Here is a 26,317-nt window from a genome sequence, read left to right as displayed (position 1 = left end):
ACTGATGGGTTAACCACATACCGCATGTTCTTTTTTTTAATGTTAATAGTGTCATATATATATAGATAGATAGATATATGATAGCTGATGCTCTTGTAAGGTATTTTATTTGCTATTATTATTTGTTCTTAACTGTCAATTGTGGAAGGAAAAGCAATAAAGTATCTTTGGTAGGGGATGTTCTTTGTTGTGTTGAGGGCTTTGGTAAGCCATACAGTCAGTTTTATTTTAAATAGCAAATGAGACGCGTACCACACTGGAGTGATTGACATCGACTGTCCTCACTAGGGAAAACACCCAGAATAATATTCTAATATGTTGTAGATATATCCCATTCCTACTCTATGATGAAGCAGCCAAACAGTTCTGGCTAGGTTGAGTCCACTCCCAGCCCCAGGGTGGACCCTGGTGAGCTCAAGCTAATCAGTGGATTTCTGTCCATGTTTTCCATAGAGTGAATACCTGGAATAAGTGGATAGACTAGAGGAGGCCTCAACTTTGTTAGGAAATTTGGAGGATTAGAGACTCTTCTGGAGAGCAGAAATGGGGATTGGAGGCCTTGGACTGCTTCAGTTCTGCTGAGCACATAACTGACTTCCCAGATGTGTGCCCAGAGAAAGAAGTGAGACTCTACCTTAAAAATAACTAGTAAAATCAGGACTCAGCCTAAAAGCACCTAGCAATGTGAAGGTTCTGAGTTCAAACCTGGGGTGGAGGTAGGGAGAAGGTCATAAGACTCCATGTCAACCAGTAAAAAAAAAATCTGGGCACAGTGATGTGTGCCTGTCATCCCAGCTCTAAAAAGCATTAAATAGGAGGATCACTATCCAGGCTGGATGGGGCAAAAAGCAAAACTCTTATTTGAAAGCTGATAAAAGCAAAAAGGGCTGGAGGTGTAGCTGAAGTGGTCGACTACCTGTCTAACAAGCATAATACTCTGAGTTCAAACCCCAAACCTCCCAATAAAAAAAGGACCTACTTCATAATTATCATGAGAATGAAACAAGTTGTGAGGCACAGGTGTTATACCTGGCTTACAGTGAGCATCCTCCATGAGCTGATGAATACATACCACAGAAAAGGGCAGAGCTGAGAACTACAAAGAAATGGAACCCAGCCTTGATCGAACAATACCTCATGCTTCTGAATCTCCTTTGCTGTTAGGCCAGTTTGAGTATCTGCCTGTTATTTGTTGCTGAAAGCATTGTCACTGATACTACATGTGTTTACTCTTGTTCTCAAGGGCAAGTGGAATAAAATTGGGATAAAAGTGGAATAGAACACGCTTTTTGGAGCTACTAATGGCCAAAGTTGTTAATGCAGAGATAACTTTATGATGGATTTGTGTATGTGGGGAGGGGATGCTGGGATTAAACCCAGGGCAATCGCATATGCTGGACAACTGCTCTACCACTGAGCTACACCCTTGGCCACAGACATAACTAAATTGGCAGACCTCTCTAACTTGCTTCACAGACTATTTCCCTTCTGTTTGGAGGTGGGTTAGGATTTGGGCCCAGCAGTAGGCTGTGAGGCCTTTTCCTACAGAGCGCCCCCTGCTGCTCCTCTGTCCACAGCATGCCTGTCACTTCTCAAAGACCCGGTGCCAGACAAGGCCTGGGCTTCCTGAACCACTCTTCAGAGGCACTCACTGCTGTTGTCTGAATAAAATAATGTTCAAGACACACGTACATGTAGAGTGTTTGTGGGATGGCTTCTATGTTCACAGTTACTTTTGATTCTTACGTGACATGGCCTTACCCTCATCATGCATGTCTTCCCCCTTGCTGCTTTTGCAAAGGTTTTCTAACCTTGTTTGGCAACCTTGGGTGGTGTGGGCAGAGCAAACTTTCTGAGGAGATCAGATCCTGACACTTCCCTGCAGCGGCTCAAAGAGAGCAGAGCTCACAGCACAGGCTGGACTCCAGCGGCCTCTCTCTCTCTCTTCTTCCCTCCCTCTCTTCCTCCCTCCCTCCCTCCCTCCCTCTCTCTCTCTCTCTCTCTCTCTCTCTCTCTCTCACACACACACACACATACACAGATTACTCACAACACCCAGCCCACACCTGCTGTTCCTCCAACACACCTCCACCTCCAGCCTGAGATGTTCTTTTATCCTAATGCCCCTTCCCTTCAAATACCTAATGTATCAGTCTGTTTCGATAGCTGTAATAGATGACTGAGATTGCAAACAAGAACAAAACCAAAACAAAACACCAATTTCTCAGCTGTGGAGACTGAAAGCTTTGGCTGGCAGATTCATTGTTTGATGGAGGCCTGTTTCCCTACTGCATGACTTTCTTCTCGGGGTGACCTCACAGGTAGGAGAAAGGTCTCTCTGGGGTCCCTTTCATACAGGGACTAATGCAATTCGTAAGGGCTCCATCCTTATGACCTGATTAATCACCTCCCAAAGACCCTCCTTTTTTTTTCTTTTTTGTCAGTCATGGGGCCTGAACTCTGAGCCTGGGAGCTGTCCCTTGGCTTTCAGCTCAAGGCTAGCACTCTACCACTTGAGCCATAGCGCCATTTCCTGCTTTTTCTGCTTATGTGGTGCTGAGGAATTGAACCCAGGGACTCATGCATGCAAGGCAAGCACTCTACCACTGAGCCACCTTCCCAGCTCCAGGTCCTCTTTCTTTTTGGGGTTGGGTTTCACTATAGAGCCAGGTTGGCCTTGAATTCACTATGTAGCACAGGTGGGCCTCAGACTAGTAATTCTATCTCTTCCTCCAGATACTGGGATTTTAGGTGTGTGCCACCACAACTATCAGTGACAGACAGGCCATTTTGTCTAATACCATCAAATTGGACAGTCGGCTTTAACACACAAATTGAGGAGCTATCATTTGGATCTTGAAGGTCCCATGTGTCTATTGAAGGTTTGATTGCCAGCTAGGGATGGTACTGGGGACAGATGCTTGAATCTTCAGGAGGTGGGACCTGGGAGAAGGAAGTGAGGTCACTGGGGGCGGGCTCTTGAAGGGGATACTAGGACCTCAGCCCCTCTGCTCCTCTCCTCTTTGCATCCTGGCTGCCACAAGATGCTGCCATGATTTACTATGTCTCTACAGGTCCAGCACAGGAGTGCTGGACGCAATCATGGACTGAAACTTTCAAAACTGTGAGTGAGAATAAAGTTTTCCTCCTTTTTTTTTTTTTTTTGCCAGTCATGGGGCCTGAACTCTGGGTCTGGGCGCTGTCCCTCAGCTCTATCAGCTCAAGTCTAGCGCTCTACCACTTGAGCCACAGCGCCACTTCCAGCTTTTTCTGTTTATGTGGTGCTGAGGAATTGAACCCAGGGCCTCATGCTTGCAAGGCATGCACTCTACCGCTGAGCTACCTTCCCAGCCCAAGTTTTCCTCCTTTTAAGTTGATTTATCTCCAGTATTTGTTTTGGTAATACAGGTGGAGACCCAAACATTTAGACCATAGCACCTAATCAATACCTCCACCTGACTAACCAGCAAGCCATGCTCTCCTCTGGCCAGCTCTCCCCCACCCTCCCTGTCTCTCAAATACAAGTATTGCCTCGCTCATGTCCCAGCTGGGCCTGTAACCAGATCTCCAGGGAAGAGAGTGTGCACCGGTGACTCTGCGTCCTTGTCACCAGCACCATGTCTGCAGGCAAATGAGCATTCAGGAACCGTACTATACTCTGGGCACACATGCCTGTAACCCTAGTTACTCAGGAGGTTGAGATCTGAGGAGCAAGGTTCAAAGCCAGTCTCAGCAGAAAAGTTCATAAGACTCTTATCTCCAATTAGCCAGCAAAAGTCCAGGAGTGGGGCTGTGGCTCAAGTAGTAAAGCGCTAGTCCTGAGGGAAGAAACTAAAGGAGAGGACCCAGGCCCGGGCTCCTGAGTACTGGCACACACACAGAAAGAAACAGGATACAAGAGTAGAAGACTAGACTCCTCCAGCTCAGACTTGAACGCTATATACATGACCCTGACCATTACGATTGTTTCTCAAGCACATATGTGGCAAAATTTGCCAGATTGTCTACTTTAAACATGTGGCATATTGCGTGTCAATGCAACCGTAACAAAGCTGTGTTTTTGCAATGGGGAGTGGAGGGTATGTAGGGGCCTCTCTGGTCTTGAGACAGGCATCCAGGACTGTCCTCAATCCTGACAGGCAGGACTGAGAGAGGGCAGGCACAGGTCATTCTGCTGGAGCTCTGGCACCAGACTGAGGGCTTTCTGTGCTCAGCTGGGGTTGAGTCTCAGTAGCACATTAGGAGCACCAGAAGATGCTTCACTAGTGCCTGGCCCTGTGTCCCAGGTGCTTTGTGGTGCAGACCCAGGCACAGGGCACTTAAGTACCCAGGAAGTCTAGTATGCAGTGGACTTTAGAACCACTGTTTAATAATAGCTCATTTCTTTTCTTCCAATGATCAAACCTAGGTCCTTGTGTCTTCAGGCAAGCACTGTACCACTGAGCTACAAACCCAGCCCAAAGAAAGGTTTTTGTTATTGCCTTGTCAGTACTTATTCTTGAATTCAGGGCCCAGATACTGTGCCTTAGCTTTTTTCACTGAATGATGGCACTCCCATGAGCCACCACTCCACTTATGGCTTTTTGGGTGGTTAACTGGAGTCTCACAGATTTTCCTGCATAGGCTTGCTTCAAACCTCAATCTTCAGATCTCTGCCTCCTGAGAAGCTAGGATTATACAGGTGAGCCACCAGTGTTCAGCGATTTGTTCTTGTTTTATTGACATATAGTCGGACTGTGTAGTTCTAGCTGAACTTGAACTCACAATTCCTGAGTCAGCCTCCTGAGAGCCAGGATTACAGATGTGCGCCGCCACCATGCCTGGTGTAAAACCACTGCTTTAGATCAGAGGCTTAGCTCTTCCTGATCAAAACCAAGGTTACATTGTTTTCTACCCTTCCCTTGAGAGTCTAAAAGTCAAATCTGTTATTATGTATAAGTTTCAGCGGGCTGGGCACTGGTGGGTCACACCTGTAGCTACTCTTAGCTACTCAGGAGGTTGAGATCTGAGGATCAAATTTCAAAGGAAGCCTGGCAGGAAAGTCTGTGAGTCTTATCTCCAATTACCCACCAGAAAACCTGGAATGGAGGCTGTGGCTCAAGTGGAATAGTGCTAGCCTTGAGCATAAAAGCACAGGCTCTGAGTTCAAACCCCAAGACCAGCACGTGTGCGCGTGCACACACACACACATACACACATCAGTGGGTTCCAAGCTTCCCTATGGAGAAAGTGATTAGTTATCTGGGTTGGGTCAACACCATACCCACCTAAGACTTAAATCTCAGAGGCAGTTTTGACACCCTCCACCCCTAGCTACCATCCTCTCCTTAGTAGCTAGTCAAAATCAATGACCAGCAGGTGGCACTGTCTCCTATGGTTTGTAGAAAACTGGAACCATTTGTGTGTGTGTGTGTGTGTGTGTGTGTGCGCGCGCGTGCGCGCGCGCGCGCATATATGCATGCATGTGCACGTGCTAGTCCTGGGGCTTACTAAGAGCCTGGGTACTATCCCTGAGCTTTTGTGTTCAAGGCTAGCGCTCTGCCACTCAAGCCACATCCTCACTTGTGGTGTTTTGTTGTTTAATTGGAGATAAAGTCTCACAAATTTTCCTTCCTGGATTGGTTTCAAACCATGATTCTCAGATCTCAGCCTCCTGAGTAGCAAGGATTATGGATGCCTGACTGGGACTATTCTTTAAAGCAACAACAACGAACACTTGTGGTCACTAGCTTTCAATGTGTCAGTGCTAAATAATTTCACCCTTGACTTTTTCTTGGACTCCACATTTCTTGTTCTGGTGCCAGGGAATCGCAACATATCACTCAGCTCACTCCTGTTGAAATATTTACATCATTTTTACAGGATTTTACATTGTCCCTTTTACTGATCTTGTAACTATGAGGTTTTATTTAACGGCATTTGGGATGGAACCCAGGGTCTAGCGCATGCTGGGCACAAGCCAGCCTCTGTAACTGTGTGAAATGATGTTAGTGTCATATCTCATGAAACTTGATATAATTGTTCAGATAATCAACATCTTATTTAGTGGCCATTTTATAAAACAAAACAAGGAGATAAAATCGTTGTCATGGAAACAAAACAAAAGGAGTTAGTAGAGTGGATCAAGTGGCAGCCTAGCAAGTGTGAGGTCCTGAGTTCAGTCCCTCAAATCATCAGGAAAAGAAACAAAAGGTCTAAACCTACCCCTTACCTGAATACCACGTGCATGGTGCTGTTCTTACTCAGCAACCTCTTTTTAAAAACCTAACATAAATGGTGCCGTGACTCGGATAAAGGGCTTAAAGTCAGTATAGCTGGGATTCCTCTCCGGTTTTTTTTTCCTCTTTTTTTCTTTTCTGTTTGGTTTTCCCTTTCTGCTCTGAGGAATACCCACAGTTCTGACGGCCTTTTGCGAACCCGTCTGTCTGCAGTGGAAACAGCACATCGATACCATTGCTGCCTTCACATCCATGTCCACACCACTTCTCTACTCTGGTGAGTGAAACTACTCTACGGCTCTCTGTTGCTCAGTCTCTGTCCAGACATGGCGCCACGCCAGAGAGCTCCTATGGCCTTTAGCTGAAAGGCTGGTCACCTCCGAAGCTGAGGACGCTTGGCTTTGGGGGCTTGGCCATTTCTCTCTAGAGGGCTCTGGGGGAAGTCGGGACGCCGCTTCTGCCTGGTCAGCTCTCCTTCACTCACCAGACTGACTCTCCTACTCATTTAATGGGGTGCTGCGAATCACGCCTGAGCAGTGAAACCCCTTTGAAATGCCTCCTGCGCTCCCTGGAAAGCCAGAGCGCCTCATTTTTATGCCATTCTCAGATGTAGACAGTTTTTGCCACTGCAATGGTAAATGGTCAGAAGTCTGTTTACTTTCAGGCTCTCTTTGCTCTCTTTCTGCCATTCATGTCCAACTTTCCCTATCTCTCCCTTTCTCTTTTCTACATTTTGGCTTGTGCCCTGAAGAGTGGGACGCAGGCTGGGTCCCAGGGACCCCCTCTAGGTTCCCTCTCAAAGGCTAGCCAATGTAGGCTTGATCTATTTGTTCAGGCTTTCTTTGCATTTTTTCAGAAATTCGCCATCTTGAGTTCGCCATCTTGGCCACATGGTAGGTTAAGGGTTTGGCTCCATCTGACTCTTAACCTTCCACCAAGCTTACTACTCCATCCATCTATTCTAAGGTGCCTTGCTAACAAGTTGCTCTTTTCACAGGCCCTGGTAACTGAGGCCCAACCATCTGATGTGCTTTGTTAGCAAAGATGTCTACACATTGTTGTCAAAAATTTTAGGTTTTGAGTTTTGCCTTTTGTGTTTTGTGTTATGTATTCTACTACTGACTACATGGTTCTAAAATACTGGGCATATCTGTGCTAAAATTCTCATCACATCTAACAAGTTTTGTCATTGCAGAATATTTGTTGGTCAGTTCTTGATAAGGAGCAGGTAAGCTCTACTTATTCTATTTGATCTCCTTGTTGATTTAATTGGAAATAATAAAGGGCTTTTGTGGCAAAGATTGCAGTTCAAAGCCAGCCCAGGTCAAAAAAATCCCTAAGACTCCATCTCCCAGCTAACCTGCAAAGAGCCAGGCTGGAAGCATGGCTCAAGACTCTTATTTCTAACCAGCCAAACTCTGCAAGTGGTACTATAACTCAAAGTGGTTCAGTGCTGGCCTTGAGCAGAAGTGCTCAGGCCTTGAGTTCAAACCTCCTTGAATGCCAACTGGGACAAGCCATCCCAGCAACGAGCACCTAGACTCAGCCAGTCTGGGGAAGAAGGTAACATGGAGAGGAGTAAGAGGAGATGATGTCATATCAGCTACTTTGTGCCTGCCCTTTCAAAATTAACCAGAGCCGGGAGGTCAGTAGAAGTAAGAAGCCTGAGCTGGGCGCCAGTGGCTCACACCTGTAATCCTAGCTACTCAGGAGGCTGAGATCTGAGGATCGCAGTTCAAAGCCAGCCCAGGCAGGAAAGTTTGTGAGACTCTTATCTCCAATAAACCGCTAGAAAACCAGAAGTGGTGCTGTGGCTTAAGTGGTAGAGAGTGCTTGCCTTGAGCTTAAGAGTACAAGGACAGCGCCCAAGCCCAGAGTTCAAGCCCCACAACTGACAAAAAAGAAGAAGAAGAAGAAGAAGAAGAAGCCTGCCCATCCAATGTCTATACCTGTCTACCTATTAACTGAACAGGAATTTATATTCTTGCCTTTGTCACCTGACTTCCCTACCTAGTCGCCAGATGTCAGAAGTAGCTAGGGACATTTCTACCAACATTTTCAGCCCCAAGTCCTTCCTCTTGCCATTTATTTGCTCTCTAGTATTTTTTTCCAGCCCCTCAATGCTCATGAGACTTCTCCAGACTTCATCTAAGGACTCAGGCCACCAAGGGACAGCTGCTGCTCACTGCCTTCTCTGGGAGGGGACCAAATTCCAGCTTTTTACCCCTATTGTCGATGCCCCTTGTCAGCAGGAAGTAGCCAGAGAGAATCCACGCCCTATTCCATGATTATTAAAAGGCTGGAATGTAAGGTCTGCTCCTGGATGGCGAGCAGACTCCACCCTCCTCCCAGCAAAGTTTCCGCCCAGTACCTGCGTTACCTAGGCAACTGGCACACCTGGAAGAGGTCACATCTGCATCTGCTGAGGTCACATCTGAATTTGATGTGGCCACACCTTTCTCTGCCTATATCCTAGATAAGGCCTAGCCCAGGGCCAGAGGCTTTCTTTTCCTAGCTCTCTTCTCTTTCCCAGCTCTCTCTTTCCCAGGCCTTTCCCAGCCGAATGGAGGCCAACATGGCCTGGTGCCAGCCAGAACGATGAATAAACCTACCCCTTACCTGAAAAAAAAAATAGAAAGAAACAAAAGGTCACCATGCGTGGGATGCTTCTGTCTGCCATCAGTGTTTATGGAGGCAGCAAGGACTTGCCCCACAAGCACAGAGATTTCTGAGTTGTTAGCATGAAGGAGGCTGGGGATAGCAGGACCCTGGATGGCAGAGTGGGGTGTCCTCAAACCTTAAGGCTGGGAAATGGGTGTTTGGTTCAAAGACAGAATCCTGGGACAAACCATCAAAGGCCTCATCTCTTCTACAGGCCTGGGAAACATTTTCTGATTTTGTGTGGTCCTTCTGGGGTGGGAGTGGGGGGAGGGGCTCCATTGCTTGCAGAGGTGAGAGCCTGGCTTAACCCCTACAGCATTTGTCAGCTCATGGTAGATGCTCACTGTGAGCTTATGCCTGACACAGACGGACCCCTTTCATTGTCATGCTAATGAGCATGGCAGTACCGAGGTTTTAACTCAAGGGCCCACAGTTTCTAGGGAGGCGCTCTACCACGTGGGCCACACCTCCAGCATAGGTACTGTGATTATTCCTATTCTGCACAGAGGTAAGCAACTTGTCATCGCTAGTAAGGGACACAGCTTCTTTATGCCTAGGTAGTTCCAGACCTACCTCTGTGTCATTGAGTGACATCTGTAACCCCCCTCCCTTCCAGGACCGGTGTTTGAACTCAGGGCCTTGTACTTGCTCACTAAGTAGACATTTGACCACTTTGAACCATACTGGCAGCCCTTTTTACTTTTATTGTTTTTTTCACATGGAGTCTTGCTTTCTGCCCTAGCCAGCCTGGATAGTGATCCTCCTATTTATGCTTCCTATGTATAGTGTGTGCCTGGCATGACAGGCACATACTACTATGTAAAGAAATTTTACCCATTGAGATAGAGCCTTATGAGCTGTAGTTTTATTTGCTTGTTTGTTTGTTGGTAGTGTGAACTCAAGAGCCTCACACTTGCAAGAGCATGCTCTTTTCTGAGTCACACCCACAGTCCTGCTTTTGCTGGTACTTTTTGAGGTAGGGTCTTGCTTCCTACCCAGGTAGATACCTGGCTACAATCTACTTATGTTAGGCTTGGATGGCCTACCATCCTATCTAGGATCACAGTTACGTGCTACCCCGTCCAGCTTTCTGTTGATAAGGGGGTGTCTTAGGAACTTTTCCTCCCAGGGTGGCCTCAACCTCTGATCCTCCCAATCACAGATTCCTGAATTGATAGGGTACAGAGATAAGCCACTGCCTTTGGTTTTAATGTCAGATTAATAACATAGACAAGAGATATCAGTGGTCATCAAGGACAATGAGACATGTACTTGAAACTGAGAGAGTAACTTTCCTTGGCTCCAGTGGCAGATACAAATAAAGTAGTAACTGAAAGCTAGGAGATCGATTACAAAGGAATAAGCTTCTAGTACCGAAAGTGAAAAAGTACAAGCAAGGGTCAGTGGCACATGTCTGTTGGGAGGTAGAGGTAGGAGAATTATTGTTTCTGGTTGTCAGGATAAGATAGGCTACATGGTAAGAGTCTGCCTCAAAAAGAAAAGTCTTGATTCAGCTTGTTCAAATGTTCTAATCTCTCCATTAATTAACCCAAGGCACCTACAACGGGTCTGCCTCTTGAGGCCCCTCCAGCTCCTCCCTCCCCTTTTCTCTCCTTTCCCTCTCCAGCTTCAGTCTTTTATCAGCTGTTTACTCTGTCCTGTGGCAATGGGAGAAATCTTTTTTTTTTTTCTTTCCCTTGCTGCTCTTAGGCCTTGAAACTGGGTGCTGTTCCTTAACTTTTGTGCTCAAGCCTAGCACTCTAGCAGGCTCCACTTCTAGCTTTTTGGTGATTAAGTGGAGATAGAGAGTCTCAGAGACTTTTCTACAGGGGCTTGTTTTGAACCTCGATCCTCAAGCCCCTGGGTAGCCAGCACCCCATCATATCTGCCATTTTTTCAAGGATATTTTTAATCGTTCTGTTAATTCTCAATTTTAAGGGAAAAATCCTGAAAGTGGGAATACAAATAGACAATTAGTTAGTGCCCCGCCCCCCGCTATTATAATAAGCAAGCGATGTCTATTTTTGCTCAGGCATGTTTCTGATGACCGTCTTGCCTGGCAGATGATGCTCCTTCCTGTGACGTTGCTAATGTTTCTACTCCATTGGCCTGAGTCCAGTACTCAGTTAGGGTGGGAACTCTGGAGATAGCTTACCAGTCTCTATCCTCCCTTCCTTCGAGACTCACAGCATTTTCACTGCTGCTCTGGCAAGTGGCGCACACTCAGTACATAGTTCTGAGGACCAGCTATTCACCTGCACTTCCTTAGGCCCCCCACTGTGGGGCACTGAGAATTCTATCACAGATGACCCTGCTGAAAGGGGTTAGTAGAAAAGCTGGGAGGGATTTATGGCCTATAAAATTTGCAGATGGCAGGATAAGCGGATAAATGCGAACCGGCCTGACAAAGAAATGGGGGTTGGGAGCTACACAAGAATGAGAAAGTAGGCCAAAAGAATGAGGAAATAAGGATTGGGCAAACAGAATGGAGATTCATCAATCATAAAGCCATCTTCAAGCACACCAATTCTATTTATCCCTAGGCCAAGTTCTGTAAGGAGGAAGAAGGCCAAGATGGCCAAGTTACATATTTGGAAGTTAGGGTTTAAGTATGTCTTTTCCTGATTTGGACTCACTGAGTAGCTTACACTGTCATGGGTCAACCTCAGCTCTTCCCATGGAGGACGCAAGGCTCAGGGCCTTTGAAGGCTTCCCATCAGCTGCAGTTCTGGAAGGCATCACAAAGGAGGCAACATTGAGCTGGGTGAGAAAAGATGAGTAAGAGTTTACTGGTCAAGCTGAGTCTGGTGACTTCGTGCCTATAATCCTAATTACTCAGGAGGCTGAGGTCTGAGACTCACAGTTCAAAGTGAGCCTAGGCAGAGCCGTCCATGAGACTCTTTTTTTTTTTTTTTGCCAGTCATGGGGCCTGAACTCTGGGCCTGGGCGCTGTCCCTCAGCTCTTAATCTCAAGACTAGCGCTCTACCACTTGAGCCACAGCGCCACTTCTGGCTTTTTCTGCTTATGTGGTGCTGAGGAATCGAACCCAGGGCCTCATGCATGCAAGGCAAGCGCTCTACCACTGAGCCACCTTCCCAGCCCCCATGAGACTCTTATTTCCAGTTAATCACCAAAAAGTCAGAAGTGGAGCTGTAGCTCAAGTGGTAGAGCCCTAGCCTTGAGCAAAAGCAAGCTCAGGGACAGCGCCCAAACCCTGAATTCAAGCCCCAGTACTAGCATACACACACTCACATATGCCTGCATGCACACTCACGTACACACATACATGCACACACACTCATGCACACATGCACACAAAGGTACTAGTCAGAAATGGTCAGAGATAGTGCCTTCTGTGGAGAAGAAAGAACATGCAGACAAGAGTAGATGTCCAGGTGGGTGGGTTGGGCGCCCGGGGCCAGTGTAGGAGCTAGAGAGTTGCCCCCTCCCCACGGGATTCCTGAGCTACTGCTCTTTCAGTTATAGCAGGTGTGTGCGCCGCCGGCTTTCCCAAACATCTGTAATTAGTAAGGCATTTCCTTAAGCCCTGTCTTCCTGTGTGTGGGTCTCTCAGATGCTCTGGGGAGAGCTATGAGCCTAGCTAGCTCAAGTTCGTGCTTGTGAGCATCCTGCCTCAGGACTGGCTTGGCTGTGCTTTCAGCTGTATTTGGAAAACATCTTTTTCTTTAGGCCTGAGACAGGGATTCAAACTTAGTACCTGAAACTTTTGCCCACTGACGGGCACTCTACCAACTGAAGCATGCCTTCAACCCCATTTTTTTTTTTAGATATAATTTTGCTATATAGCTCAGGTTAGCCTAGATCTTATGATCCACCTGGGATTACAAACTAGTATTCCAGGTTTGCACTATCACCAGACTTAGAAAATCAGTGATGACTTAGTTTGGGGAGCCAGACATTTCCCCATAACTTCCTAATTTTTTTGTCTACCACTCTAGGTTGGGAGGCACTCAAGGTTAGCACTCAGTGATGACTTAACCATGGTTAAGACTACTCTTGTCTGCATGTTGTTTCTTCTCCACAGAAGACACTTATTTCTGACCATATCTGACTGGTACATTTGTGTGCATATGTGTGCATATGTGTACATGTATGTGTGTGCATGAGTGTGCATGCAGGCAGATGTGAGTGTGAGTGTGTGTGTGTGCTAGTACTGGGGCTTGAATTCAGGGTGCTGTCTCTGAGCTTTCTTTTGCTCAAGGTTAGGGCTCTACCACTTGAGCTACAGCTCAACTTTTGACTGTTTGGTGATAGCCCTGAGGAACAAAAGTTTGCATGATTCTGGGACCCGGGACTTTGAAGACTACTAGTAGTAACTGCTCAACTCTAAGAAATCATTGGCGTTCACTTCCAATTTTCAGAAATACAAGACAGATTTGTAGAACACCTACTATGTGCTAGGTGGTATTAGATTCATTTGCCAAGTTCACCTTACATGTTTTTCTGAAACAATCGCAAAGAGAAAAATGCCATGGTACTTTAGAAATCATTACAATATGTCCTCAGATGCAGTCACATTATGTTAAGACTATGTCATGGCCTACTGAAGATCAGAACAATGGATCCTGGAGTCAGGAGATGATAGAGCCTGTTCATTACTGCTTCTCTGAGCCTGTGTCCATGTGTGGGTGTTCAGTTGTGTGAACTAGAAACGTCTGCATTTCTGGCAGCACCATCTTTTGGGCCTCTCTGAGAATGGTGATTCACCTCTGTTTGTCTTTTATAAGGCTCTTGGAAACTATACACATGGAGTTATTACAAGAGACATTGCCTGTCATCCTAGCTACATGACAGGCTGAGATTGTGAGGATCATGGTTTCTTACAAACTTGGGTAAAACATGAGATGCTATCTTGGATGGAATGGTATGCACCTGTCATCCTAACTATGGGGGAAGCATAGATAGATGGACCACAATCTAGGCTGGCCTAGCCTTACATATAAAACTCTACTTGAAAAATAGCAAATAATAAATAAACTGGGGGTGTGGCTCAAGAGGTAGAGTGCCTGCCTAGCAATCACAGGCCTTGAGGTCAACTCCCTTGGCTTCTAAACTAGGGAGAATCTGATGACTGCTATGCTTCACTGAATAGCTTCCATAAGATGAATTTTTTATTCCCTTACTTAGTTTTTAGTTGACTCATGACATTATACATGTTTATGGGTTACCAGGAATGTTTGGATACATGCATCCACTATATAGAGATAAACTCGTTTTTTGTTGTTCTCTTTTATTTTTTTCGGTCATGGGGCTTGAACTCAGAGCCTGGGCACTGTCCCTAAGCTTTTCTGCTCAAGGCTGGTGCTCTACCACTTTGAGCCATAGAGACACTTATAGTATTCTGGTGGTTAATTGGAGATGAGTCTCATGGAAGCTGGGTCCCAGTGGCTCATGCCTGTAATCCTAGCTACTCAAGAGGTTGAGATCTGAGGATCAGGGTTCAAAGCCAGCCTGGGCAGGAAAGTCCATGAGACTCTTATCTCCAAATAACCACCAGAAAACTGGAAGTGGCACTATGGCTTAAGTGATAGAGTGCTAGCCTTGAGCTGAAGAGCTCAGGGACAGAGCCCAGGCCCAGAGTTCAAGCCCCACAACTGACAAAAAAAAAAAAAAAGGCTCATGGACTTTCCTGTTCTGGCTGGCTTTGAACCATGATCCTCAGCTCTCAGCCTCCTGAATAGCTAGGATTACAGGCATGAGCCACCAGTTCCCAGCAGATAAACTCTTTTTTACTTATTTTTGGAAGTACTGAGGCTTAAACTCAGGACCTTATGCTTTCTAGATGATTCCTCTACTATTTGAGTCATGGCCTCAGTTGTGCAGAAATAATCTCTTAATGCTGTCATGAAGGCCTGTGATAACCATTTGGACATTTTTTTTTTTTAGGGGAGTGGATTGGAGTTTGAACTCAAGGCCTTAGCTTTTTCAATCAAGGCTTGTTCTCTACCACTTCAGGGATACCTTCACGTCTGGCTTTTTGGTGGTTAATTGGACTTTTCTGCCTAGTTTCAAACTGTAGGCTTCAGAACTCAGCCCCCTGAGTAGGCAGGATTACAGGTGTGACCCATTGGTGCCTAACTCATGACATCATGAGCAATCATCTAAAGCCAAGTACGGCTTTTAGGAGGCTCAATTTGGTGTTGAACCTCAGAAGCACCTCTGGTGTGTAGTTATTCTGAAATATAGACAGGGACAGTGATGGATCTCCACCAACTCTGGGAGAAAAATATCTGACTCTTGGGTTCCATGGACTGAAGCTTTGCTGTGATTGGTGATGGCCACCTTGGGGAGAGATGACAGGTCTGAGGGGTGCAGGCAAAGAGGAGAATAAAGTCAGTGGTCCTGAGGCAGCCCAGGAGAAGGTGGCTCAGCCTCCTGGAGCATTCCTGGCTATTGCTTTCTTTCCTATGGTCTTCATGTATTGCTGCCTCTGAGTTCAGGACCTCTGTCCTAGCCCTCCACTCCTGTGGCGCTTCCTCCCAGGACATATCTGCGTGGACTGTTCCTATGCTGTGTCCCTTTCCCATTTCCTGCCCACACCTTTATCCAGAGTACTTATCAAGTCTCTAACCATCTCTCTTTGTCACTGTCAATCTGTCTGTCTCTCTCTTCCCCCTTCACCTTCCCCTCCCCGTCCCCACTTGTTTTCATTCATTGCACTTTTTTTTTTTTTTTTTTTTTACTGAAATGACTGGAAAACAATCTCTACCCTTTAGCCACTATGAAGTAACTTCTAGAAAAAAAGAGAAAGATAAGTTGCTATTGCTTTGCTGGACTAGAAAAGAAGAGTTCAGCAAAGACTTCAGCAGCAACTTTCTTTGGGTCTAAGGGCTACTGACAGTTTTAAAGGACTATTTCTAAAAAAGAAAACATGCATGATAAATATCACAAGACTACTATAATTCTATTAATAGATACTGTTTTAAAATATTTTGGTTCATGAGAGCTGGAAATATACATTCCCTCTGGAATATGTCATCTTAAAAGTATCTTCAAACCTTTGAAAAATTGCCCTCAGAAGGATATAATAAGCAATGAATATTTCTAGAATTGATCATTATATGAATGGAGAGGTCAGGTACCCTACCAGGTACCAGGTACATTGTAAATATATTTACAGTGCTTATGTGGTCTTCTTCACAGACTCAAATATGACATTTCTATAACTAACAACCACATTTATATATGAAAAGCAATAAGAAGCCAGGCACCAGTGGCTCACACCTGCAATCCTAGCTACTGAGACTAAGAAGATCAAGGTTCAAAAACTTTGGGCAGAAAAGTTAGACTCCATCTCAGTGGAAGAAGCATGGTGTAACACATGTCATACTAGCGATGGGGTGGGACATGAAAAATAGGAGGACCGTAGTTCAGGCACAGGCCTATGTAGGAAATGAGACCCTATCTCAAAAATAATCACAGGGGCTGGGAAGGTGGCTCAGTGGTAGAGCGCATGCCTTGCATGCTCAAGGCCCTGGGTTCGATTCCTCAGCACCACATAAGCAAAAAGAAAAAAGCTGGAAGTGGCGCTGTGGCTCAAGTGGTAGAGCGCTAGCCTTGAGCTGAAGAGCTGAGGGACAGTGCCCAGGCCCAGAGTTCAGGCCCCATGACCGGACCAAAAAAAAAAAAATAATAATAATCACAGTAAAAAAGGGTTAGAGGTGTGGCTTTAGGGTAGAGGATCTACTCAGCAAGTAGAAGGCCCTGAGTTCGAACCCCACTACTGATTTAAAAAAAAAAAAGTTACAACAAACAGAAACATTTTTTCCTATTGTTGACATTTGCTGTCAAGACGTGTTCTATATTGTTTCTTAAAGTGAAATTCCAAATTCCACATATCTCACTCAACGACACAACAATTGTTCATGCTTAATATAAAAGCAACCACATAACCAACTAAATACTCAGCCAGCCTACTGATGAGCTAACCAACCAAAATACTAATCAACCAACCTACCAACTAACCAACCGACCAACCAGCCAACCAACCAACCAATCAACCAGCCAATCAACCAACCAACCAAATGGCCAATGATTACTGAGGATCTACTGAGACAGTTGACTGTGGTATACACAAGGAGAGAAAAACGTATGACAGAACATTTCCCTGTGAAAAAGAATACAATCATTATTTTCAAGTAAAAAAATCTCAACATGAAAGAAAATTATACCTATACTTCATAAGTCTTAGAATCTCTACAGAGGGATTTTGTCATACTCTTTTTTACCGAGGTCATTTATTTCTTGCACTATGAGCAAACCCACTATGACTATTGAAAATGGAGTAAACTAAACATGCCACCCAAGCTAGGGTGATGCTGGGCTATCCTTGTTTCTCTCCCCCTTGAATTTCCCCTGCACATTGAACAGCAGCTAGAGATCACAGTTGTTTTTGTTTTTTTGGGGAGGTGGTGGTGGGGGACAGTCCTGGGGCTTGACCTCAGGGTCTAGTCACTGACTTTTAACTTTTTTTTTCTTCTTTTTTTTTTTATTGTGAAAATAGTGTACAGAGGGGTTACAATTACATTGGCAAGATAATGAGTACATTTCTTATCAAGCATTGTAGCCTTCTCCTTTATTTACCCTTCCCATCCCTTCCCATCCTCCCTCCCCCCACCCAGTCCTCCCCCCCCCAAGTTGTAAAGTTTGTTTTCGACATGACAACTTGTACTTCTCATTGTTGCAACAGGTCCACCTGTATCCTTATTTAAATGACTTGTTTTTCCCCTTCCCCTCCACAAATTATACCGACATCAAATACAGTGAAAGCAGGGGTTATACTGTGGGGGAGGGACACACAAAGCAACAAAGAAATAATCTTTTTTTTTTTTTTTTGTCGGTCATGGGGCTTGAACTCTGGGCCTGGGCGCTGTCCCTCAGCTCTTCAGCTCAAGGCGAGCACTCTACCACTTGAGCTACAGCACCACTTCCCAAAGAAATGATCTTATAATTGTGTTAGAGACAAATGCGTGAAAGAAAAAAAAACATTTAAAATACATATCTTAGGGTTCATTTTCCTAACATCACCTTATCTGACCTTTTCTGCTTGATTCATACATATACTAGATATTGCAAATAAGGGAAATCATGGGACCTATGTTTCTTTGGGCTTGGCTTACTTCACTTAATATAATTTTTTCCAAGTCTTTCCATTTCCTAACAAATGGGGTAATGTCATTCTTTCTGATGGAGGCATAGAATTCCATTGTGTATATATACCACATTTTTTTGATCCATTCATCTACTGAGGGGCATCTGGGTTGGTTCCATATCTTAGCTATGGTAAATAATGCTGCAATAAACATAGTTGTGCTGGTAGCTGACTTTTAGCTTTTTTGATCGAGTCTGGTGCTCTACCACTTAAGCCACAGCTCCACTTCTGGCCTTTTGGTGGTGGTTAATTGCAGCCAAGAGTCTCCTGGACTTTCCTCCAGAGATGGCTTTGAACTGTGATCCTCATATCTCAGCCTCCGGAGTTGGTAGGATTACAAACATGAGCCACTGGTATGGGGTATGAATCAGAATGTTTTTGCCCTGGATTATAGGCAGAATTGCCCAATATGAGAATTCACTATGGGAATGAGCACGTAAACCTGAATTGTGAAATAGGATTTTAAGTGTTTTTGTTATTGTTTGTGCAGTACTGGGGATCAAATGTAAGGCTCTGCACATACTAGGCAAGTGCTCTTCCACTAAGTGGTAGCCCCTGCCCTAAGTGGTCTTTTTATAATATGAAATATATTGTAAGTGTACCATTGGCAGCACCAAGTATTGTCACCTTGTTGCACAACCATTTCCAGAACTTTTCTATTATCCCCCAACTGAAACTCTTCACCTATTAACTAATAACTCCTCATTGTCTTCTCTCTCCTGCCTCTGGTAACTTCTGTTCTACTTTCTGTGTCTGTCAGTTTGACTACTCAAGAGTTTTCACTTAAGTAGAATTATACCATATATATCCCTTTGGGTCTGACTCATTTCACCTAGCAAGTCTTCAAGGTTCATCTGTATCATAGCAGGTACCAGCATTTCATTCCTGTTTAAGGCTGAATAATAATCCATTGTACATAGGTTACATTTTCTTTATTTATCTCATTTATTTTTGGACACTCCGGTGAAGGATTTGTGGACAGGAACAAAGGCACAAGCCAGAAAGTCAAAAGCTCAGAATTACAAAAGCCAGCTTTCTGATCATGGAGCATGGATCAGTTAGAAATCAGGGTGAATGACAGGTCTGGGCAGGTAGAAAACAGCAGAGGAGAAAGGAGTGGGGCTGGAGAGAGGAAGAGTAGGGGCAAGTTGGATCATGGCACTTCCACAGGTGCAGTTCAGGGAACTGGTGGTCTGTGCTGGGTGTGGGATAAAGCTGGATCCTCACAGGTCAGGGTAGAGAAATGCCCAGATTGTACCCTCAGTGGCCTACACTGGCTTGGTATACTCAAGTTAGGTGGTACTTATGAATGTGTTATTTGCCCAGATCCAGGACTCTACTTTTCTCCCATCTTTCAAAGTTGCCTCTTGGCACAGGGTCTCTCCCTGTTCAAATCCATTCACTAGCTCTCATTATTTATAATCACTGCTCTGCGGGGCTGGTAATCCCAATGTGTGAGGAGAAGGTGACTTTTACAGCAGAACAAACAGGAGAATGGTGTAGAGTACAATATTTTGCACGTGATAGGGACAAAGCCTGGCTTTGGTGAGGCGTGATCTTTGGAGATGGCTTTGTTTTTCTCTCAGATACACTCCACTACAAGCTTAAATTTGCATCCTCCACCTTGATAGCATTTGAGAGGTGGGCCCAAAGAGGCCCTGATTCCTTAGGATGGTTTCCAGTTGGATGTACTGAGGGGCTGCTCCTACAGCCTTTTCCAGATCTCTTCAGAGCTGTACAGACAGACAAGACAGACAGACAGACTTGCTCTTTCTTCCCCCATGGTTTCTGTTTGAAGCCAAGCCATTCGGGCATTCCTGCTCTCACTTTTGCTAACAGGTTAGCTGATCTGTGCCTCAGTTTCCTCATCTGTCAGGATAATTTAGTAAGTTTACATGGGTATTGGTAGCGTTTGGCTTAGTGCCTGGCTAACAGTGAGTTAGATGATCATATTATTGCTTCTTTCTATCTGAATAAGGATTCTTCGTCGCTTCTTCTACACCGTTCATCTTTCCACCGCTTCGTCGCGGCCCCGCCAAATCCAGCTTCTCACCGGCCATCTGAGAGCCGTTCCCCAGCTCGTCCTTTATTGGCAGTTCAGATCCAGCTCAGGGGTGCAGGATACCCTCTATGGAGTTGAAAACTCCAGAAGACGAAGCCTTAGTGGGATAGATGGGCGAGTGTGCAATCTTCGAAAGGGGCAAAAGGTTCCTAAGTGAAAAAGCAAGGTCTTCCCAGAGCCGCCCCGCCCCACACGTGTGGACCCTTCCCGGAGCCGGGCGTCCCGCGGGGCTGCACGCGCGGGTGCCTCTGGCTCCGATCGGGGGGGGGGGGGGAGGCCGGGGCTGTGGGTGTAGCTCAGGGGAGCAAAGGCGCCGGGGGCGCCCGGCAGGATCCCGAGTGACCTGCTCTCCTTCTGGAAGCCTTACCACTGTGGCCCCAGAGACCCGCGCTGGTCCAGTGGAGAGGGTCCCGCCCAGAGAGGGAGAGCGAGGGCTACCTAATTAACTGGAATCCTCCCATTCCGTAAGTGGCCCAGAAAGGACTTCCACCTGGGACGCCCCGGGGCCTCGCCGTCCCAGGCTGGTCCCTGCACGGGGCGGAGCTGGCCGGGACGGGAGCTCGCCCCGCCCCGTCCCGCCCCGCCCCGCAAGCTGTAAACTGACCGTGTGCGGCGGGGCGGGGGCCTGGAGGGGGAGAAGGGGAGGAGAAAGGAGCGGAGGAAAGTGGAGCCCGGCGGTCGGAGGGAGAGGAGAGAGAGAGAGGAAGGGGCGGAGGCCGTGGGCGCAGGGTCCCCGCGCGCGTTCGGGAACCCCCGCCGCAGCCTCTCGTGCGCCACCAGCCCCCTTACCTGCCCATTGCCGCCCGCCGGCCGGCGGAGCGGCGACCCCACCGGGCATCCCGGGATGGTGGCGGCGGCGGGGCGCAGGCCAGCGCGGGCGGCGTGAGCCCGAGCCGCGCGCGCGCGCGCCGGGCAGGGGGCTGCAGCCTCCCCCACTCCCTCCCCGGTCCTCGGCCCCCCACTCCCCTGCCGCGCGCCCCACCATGCCGCGGGGGCCCGCACCCTTCTACGCCTGCCTCCTGGGGCTCTGCGCGCTCGTGCCGCGCCTCGCAGGTAAGCCGAGCCCCGCGCCCAGCCCCAAGTAACTTTGCTGCGCACACGCCGAGGGCGCAGGGCGGAGGGCGGCTCCGGGCGCTCCAGGTGGGCCAGCCCCGCTCCGCCAGCGCCGCCCCGACCGGGCTGCCCGCCGCCGCCGCGCGGCCGCGTCCCTTCCTGTGTAAACAGCCCGGCCCGTCCGCTGACCCCGGCGGGGCGGCGAGGCGGGGCGGGCCGCCCGCACGCCCGCCCGCCCGCCCTCGTCCCTGCACGGCAGCCGGGGCTCGCTCTCCCTTCTCGGGCACAAAGCGGCCCTTGTGGTTCGCGGAGGCGCGCGGGGAGGCGCCGGGTGATGCCAGGGGTGCCCCGCTCCGGGAAGAGGCGGAGGGCAGCGCGTGGCGTGGGACCCCAAGTGTGGCGCCCCTGTGCGCCCCCCTTCCCCCGGACCGCTGCACCCAGAAGAGCGGGTGCACGGGGCCCCACGGCGAACCAAGTCTTGCCCGACGCCTGGGCTCACTGCCGTCCTTTAAAGATGTACCCAGCCCCTCCGATCCCTCCCTCCGTCCCCGAAACCCCGAGGGGCGATTCGCGTCCGGAGCCACGGGCCCCACTTGGGGCTTCCGGATCGGATTGCTCTGCCTGCCTCTGTCCCCAGATGCCCTGGCATTGAGAGCCGCGCGGCACTAACGGGGGCCGGTCGGGGCGCTCGGGGCTGGGGCTGCCCGGGGCTGGCGGCGGTTACCCGCTGGAGGGCTTCCGGAAGCCCCCGCAGGACGCACGCAGCGGGCAGATGCGCAGACGCCGCCGCCTCCGAGCACCCCCAAAGCTGGAATCGCCAAACTTTCCCCTTTCCCTAGGAAGTAGTTGTAAGTTGGGAAGGAATTGCTCGGTTGACTTTCAAGCCCTCGGTTCTTGTTCCCTCGCGAGCTCAGGGGTTTTCTGGCTGCCGGCGGGGGCTCCCCCTCCCGGGCTCCCCAGGTTGTCGCGTTTGCCTGGAGGCCGTGGAGGTTTCCACCCGCGCGCAGGACGGGGGTCTGAGCCTTCATTTAAACCTTACTGTAGCGAGGTTTCTTTTTATGGGAAGAATCTCAGTGGGTTCAAAACACCCATCTGGCACCTAGTGTCCCATCAGTGATGTGTTAATGGGGGGTGGGCAAAGAGGAGGAAGATTTGCACATACACACACACACACACACACACTACTATATCTGCCTCCTTTGAGGAGTCTCCTTCAGTTTGAAGTCATGCATGCCACTTTTTTATTTTTTCTTCCTGGTTTTGGGGCTTGAACTCAGGGCCTCCTGGGCTCTGTCCCTAAGCCTCTCCGTGTTCAAAGCTAGCGCTCTACTGCTTAAGCCACAGCACCACTTCCAGCTTTTTCGGAATAGTTTATTGGAGATAAGAGTCTTGGACTTTCTTGCTCCCGCTGTCTTCAAACTGAGATCCTCAGCTAGGATTACAGGTGTGAACCACTGGCAACTGGCTCACTTCCTGCTGCTGCTGCTGCTCCTGCTGCTCCTGCTGCTGCTGCTGCTGCTGCTGCTGGTGCTGCTCCTGCTCCTCTTCCTCCTCCTCCTCCTCCTCCTCCTCCTCATTATTATTATCGTGGTGGAACAGTTTTGTTTTTATTAGTTACTTTTTTAGTGATGGTAGTTTTAAAATATTTTGGCTGAATTAAAAAATCCAGCAACCTTATATTAATTTCTCCTTCCGCTCCTTTTTTTCCCCATTTTGTTTCTTTTGTTTTCTGTGCAATTAGAGTTTGAGAACTCTAGTTCCCTTCCACTTTGTCATTTCTGTGATTCTAATAAAAAATAAAACTCAAAGTATTTCCAGTTGGAAAAAAAAGTTTGAAAGGCATCATTTTCCACTGTGTATTTCAGATTTCCCTTTTCCAAAGTTTTATGTGGGAACTCACAAGGCTGGTGGGCATCTGGCAGATAGGCTCAAGAGGGCCTAGTGACTGCCCCTTTATTCCACCTGGTCTGGGGGAGGTAAATTTGATGTTTCACTCAGTGCTCTGTGTCCTATGTGGCTCACTGTAGGTAGAAAACAGCAGCGAGCTGAGGTGGCTTATTTCCAGTGTCTTCAGGGTTCTCTTTTTTTCCATTGCCCATCTCAACCACAGGCTTGCCTTCTGCCATTTCCTGTTGGAGTTCTGCCAGCCCCCTGGGAGCTGTAGAACCAGGGCCTTCAGATTTAGCCACCTCCCTCTTCAGGCCCTGGAGCTTTGCATTGTTAAAGCCACTACCTCATCTGTGTGATCTTAGTGACCCAATGTTGCTGAGCCAACTTGACAATTTTGAATTTTTTGTTCTTTCTCCCCTGCCCCCCTCCATTTCCCCCTCCCCCTCTTGTGTTGCGGGTTTTTTTCCCAGAGTTCCTTTCTGCATTGAGTTAAAAGAAAAACCTTCATTACCTAGAGAGAAAAAGGTTCTGTGCAGGGTCTAGCCTGCATGGCTGTTCCCAAACTGGTGGAGGAAACCAGCAGTCAGGAACTTTTAAGTTTAGTGGGGTCTTGGTGGAGTCTTGCTAACTTTCCCTACCCTCTTCCAGCCTTGAACCATGATCCTCTCCATTTGCCTCTCAGGTAGCTGGGATTACTGGTTTGAACTACCATCCAGGCTCAGAGGCTCACTTTAACAAGTCCTTGCCAGGCTGCTCCCCACTCTATCACCAGGGTTCTCTCCTCTTTCTATTCTTTGGCCAAGAGTGACAGACTGGACCCTTACACACGCTCTTCCCACAAAGCCTGGGAAGGGTCTCCTTGGGGCAGGTCTTTCCATGCCCCCTTCCTCCCTCACACAGAGAGAGGAGTGTACTCTCCGTCCTGCTGCATGACTGGATGACTAGAGCCGTGTTTGCTATCTTAGTTCATTTTTTTTTTCAAAGCAATCAAATGTTCTTTTAGTAAATGTGCTACAAATTAGAATGCTCTGAATACTAAGAGCCCTTTGTTTTAAGTAGAGGACTCCTGTTGGCAGCCCCCCTCCTCTCCTCTCCCCCTGTAGCCCCACCCACCATGGGGGTGTGTGATGATGTCTTGTGGGTCTGTTAGAACTAGGCTGGGTTTGCAGCGCCCTTCAGGTAACCAGGCCCTGGCTTGGCAGTGCCGCTACACTGAGATGCCAGGGGTGGGCCTGGTTTATACACTGCTGTTTACCCTATGGATTTACATCTTAATTCCATCATCCCTGAGCTAGGGGGGTGGGCTTTTTATAAAGGAGACTGAGGCAGAAGAGGGCAGGGTCTAATTAGCTCTAATTAATATTCCTCTCCTGTTTGTTCTCCATGCTTATTTAGCTACTGAGGCAACAGAGAATTAAAGTATCTAAGTGGCTTGGCAAAAGGCCCTCTGCGCCCGCCTGCCTGGGTAACAACCTTTCCTTCAGCCTGCTTGTGGAAGTAGTCTGAGAAGCTTGAACAATATCAGCAATGTGGGGTAATTGTACAGTCCTTTGGTAATAGCTGTATGGGGGTGGGGTGATGGGCTGGGGTCTCCTTTCACAGGTATCTTTGGCATGATTTGTTTAAGGAAATGTAAAGGATTGCAGCATTTATGAGAGAGATTCTCTCTCTCTCTCCCTCCCTCCTTCCCCCCCTCTCCCTCTCCCTCTCCCTCTCCTTCTCCCTCTCCCTCACCCTCTCCCTCTCCCCATCCCCCTGCCTCCCTCCCTCTCTCCCTCCCTCCCTCCCTCTCTCCCTCTCTCTCTCTCTCTCTCTCTCTCTCTCTCTCTCTCTCCCTTCCTCTCTCCCTCCCTCTCTCCGTCTCTCCCTCTCTCCCTCTCTCTCTCTCTCTCTCTCATGACAGTACTAGGACTGGAACTCAGGGCCTTTCACTCTTGCTTGGCTTTTTTACTTGAGGCTGGCACTCTTAACACTTGAATTATACCTCCACTTCTGGCCTTTTGGTGGATAAGTAGAGATAAGCATCTCAGATTTATCTGCCTGGGCTAGCTTTGAAGTAGGATCCTCAGATCTCAGCCTCCAGAGTGATTAGGTCACTTGCATCCAGAGAAGTTTCTGGATTCCATCCCATGCAGGATTTGATTCTAGAGCCACAGGGGAAGATCTGCTCTGGGGCAGGTTGGCTCATTTCTGAGGCCTGAGTGCTTGCTTGAGGGGGTTGCAGTATGGTACCCTTTCCTCCCCGGATTTGCTTCCTTACCCTGCTACACTAGTTCCTAGGTGGTCCTTTGTTCTTATAGACCTGGGGCATACTTTTGCAAAGAGTGAGACTATACTAGGGTGCCTTTATTCTCTCCTGTGATCACGTCTTACTTTTGTGTGGCATATTTGTTATAGTTGATGAGCTGTTTTGATAAACTGTCATTAACCAAAGTCTACTCTTGACTCAGATCAGTTGTTTTACCTTTTCCTGTTGTAGGGTCTCATGCAGGATACCCTATTCCTGAGAGTTGTCATGTTCCCCTGGGTTCCTCTTGGTTGTGCCAGTTTCTCTGTCTCTTCTTGTTTTTGATGACCTTGACAGTTTTGTGGAACACTCGTCACTTTGTACACCCTGTCCCAATTGGGGATTCTGCTGATGTCTTGTTTTCTTGATTAGCTGGGGTTAGTGGTTTTTAGAGGCAGACCAATGACTTCTCTTAAAATGAATTTTCGATGCTGGGTGCCAGTGGCTCATTCCTGCAATCCTAGCAACTCTGTAGGCAGGGATCCCAGTTCAGAGCCAGCCCTGCCAGGAAAGTCTGTGAAACTCTTATCTCCGACTAATCACAAAAAGCCAGAGATGGAGTTGTGGCTCAGAGTGGTAGCGTGCTAGCCTTGAGCGCACAAGCTCAGAGACAGCTCCCAGACCCTGAGTTCAAGCCCCAGGACAGGGGAAAAAAAATATTTTTGAGTAAGTAATATATTTACATAATTTTCTTATGCATAAGCAGTATACCCTTATGCCTCCCCTTGTACTTGTTGCTTATTAGCCCAGGATAATAACCCCTGATGGCCTGTTTCATTCACAATTGATTCTTGTTAAGTTCCAGTATATCCGTGTTTCTATGCATATATTAGGAATACCTCTCCCATAATTCTATTAAAAAATAGCACTAAATATGCTTCTTCCCTCCCTCTTCTCCCTTCCCTTCCCTCCTTCCCTCCCTCTTCCTCTCTCTCCCTTTTTCCTTTTTCTTCTCTTCTTCTTGTTTTTTTTT

The 26,317-nt window shown here is 47.6% G+C and overlaps 1 protein-coding gene across 1 annotated transcript in view; it reads left to right on the top strand.

Moving 5' to 3' along the window:
* Positions 1-21,057: 21,057 nt before the first annotated feature.
* Itgb5 (integrin subunit beta 5) overlaps positions 21,058-26,317 on the top strand; it is a 125,115-nt gene continuing 119,855 nt past the window's right edge. The window contains exon 1 of the mRNA XM_042668194.1: positions 21,058-21,167. Coding sequence (XP_042524128.1) covers positions 21,098-21,167 — 70 coding nt within the window. The 5' untranslated portion in view covers positions 21,058-21,097. The remainder of the gene's footprint in view (positions 21,168-26,317) is intronic.

This window comes from Dipodomys spectabilis, unplaced genomic scaffold, assembly GCF_019054845.1.
Source record: "Dipodomys spectabilis isolate Male_0828 unplaced genomic scaffold, ASM1905484v1 ptg000017l, whole genome shotgun sequence".
Taxonomy (NCBI): Eukaryota; Metazoa; Chordata; class Mammalia; order Rodentia; family Heteromyidae; genus Dipodomys; species Dipodomys spectabilis.
This window is presented reverse-complemented; position numbering and strand designations above follow the sequence as displayed.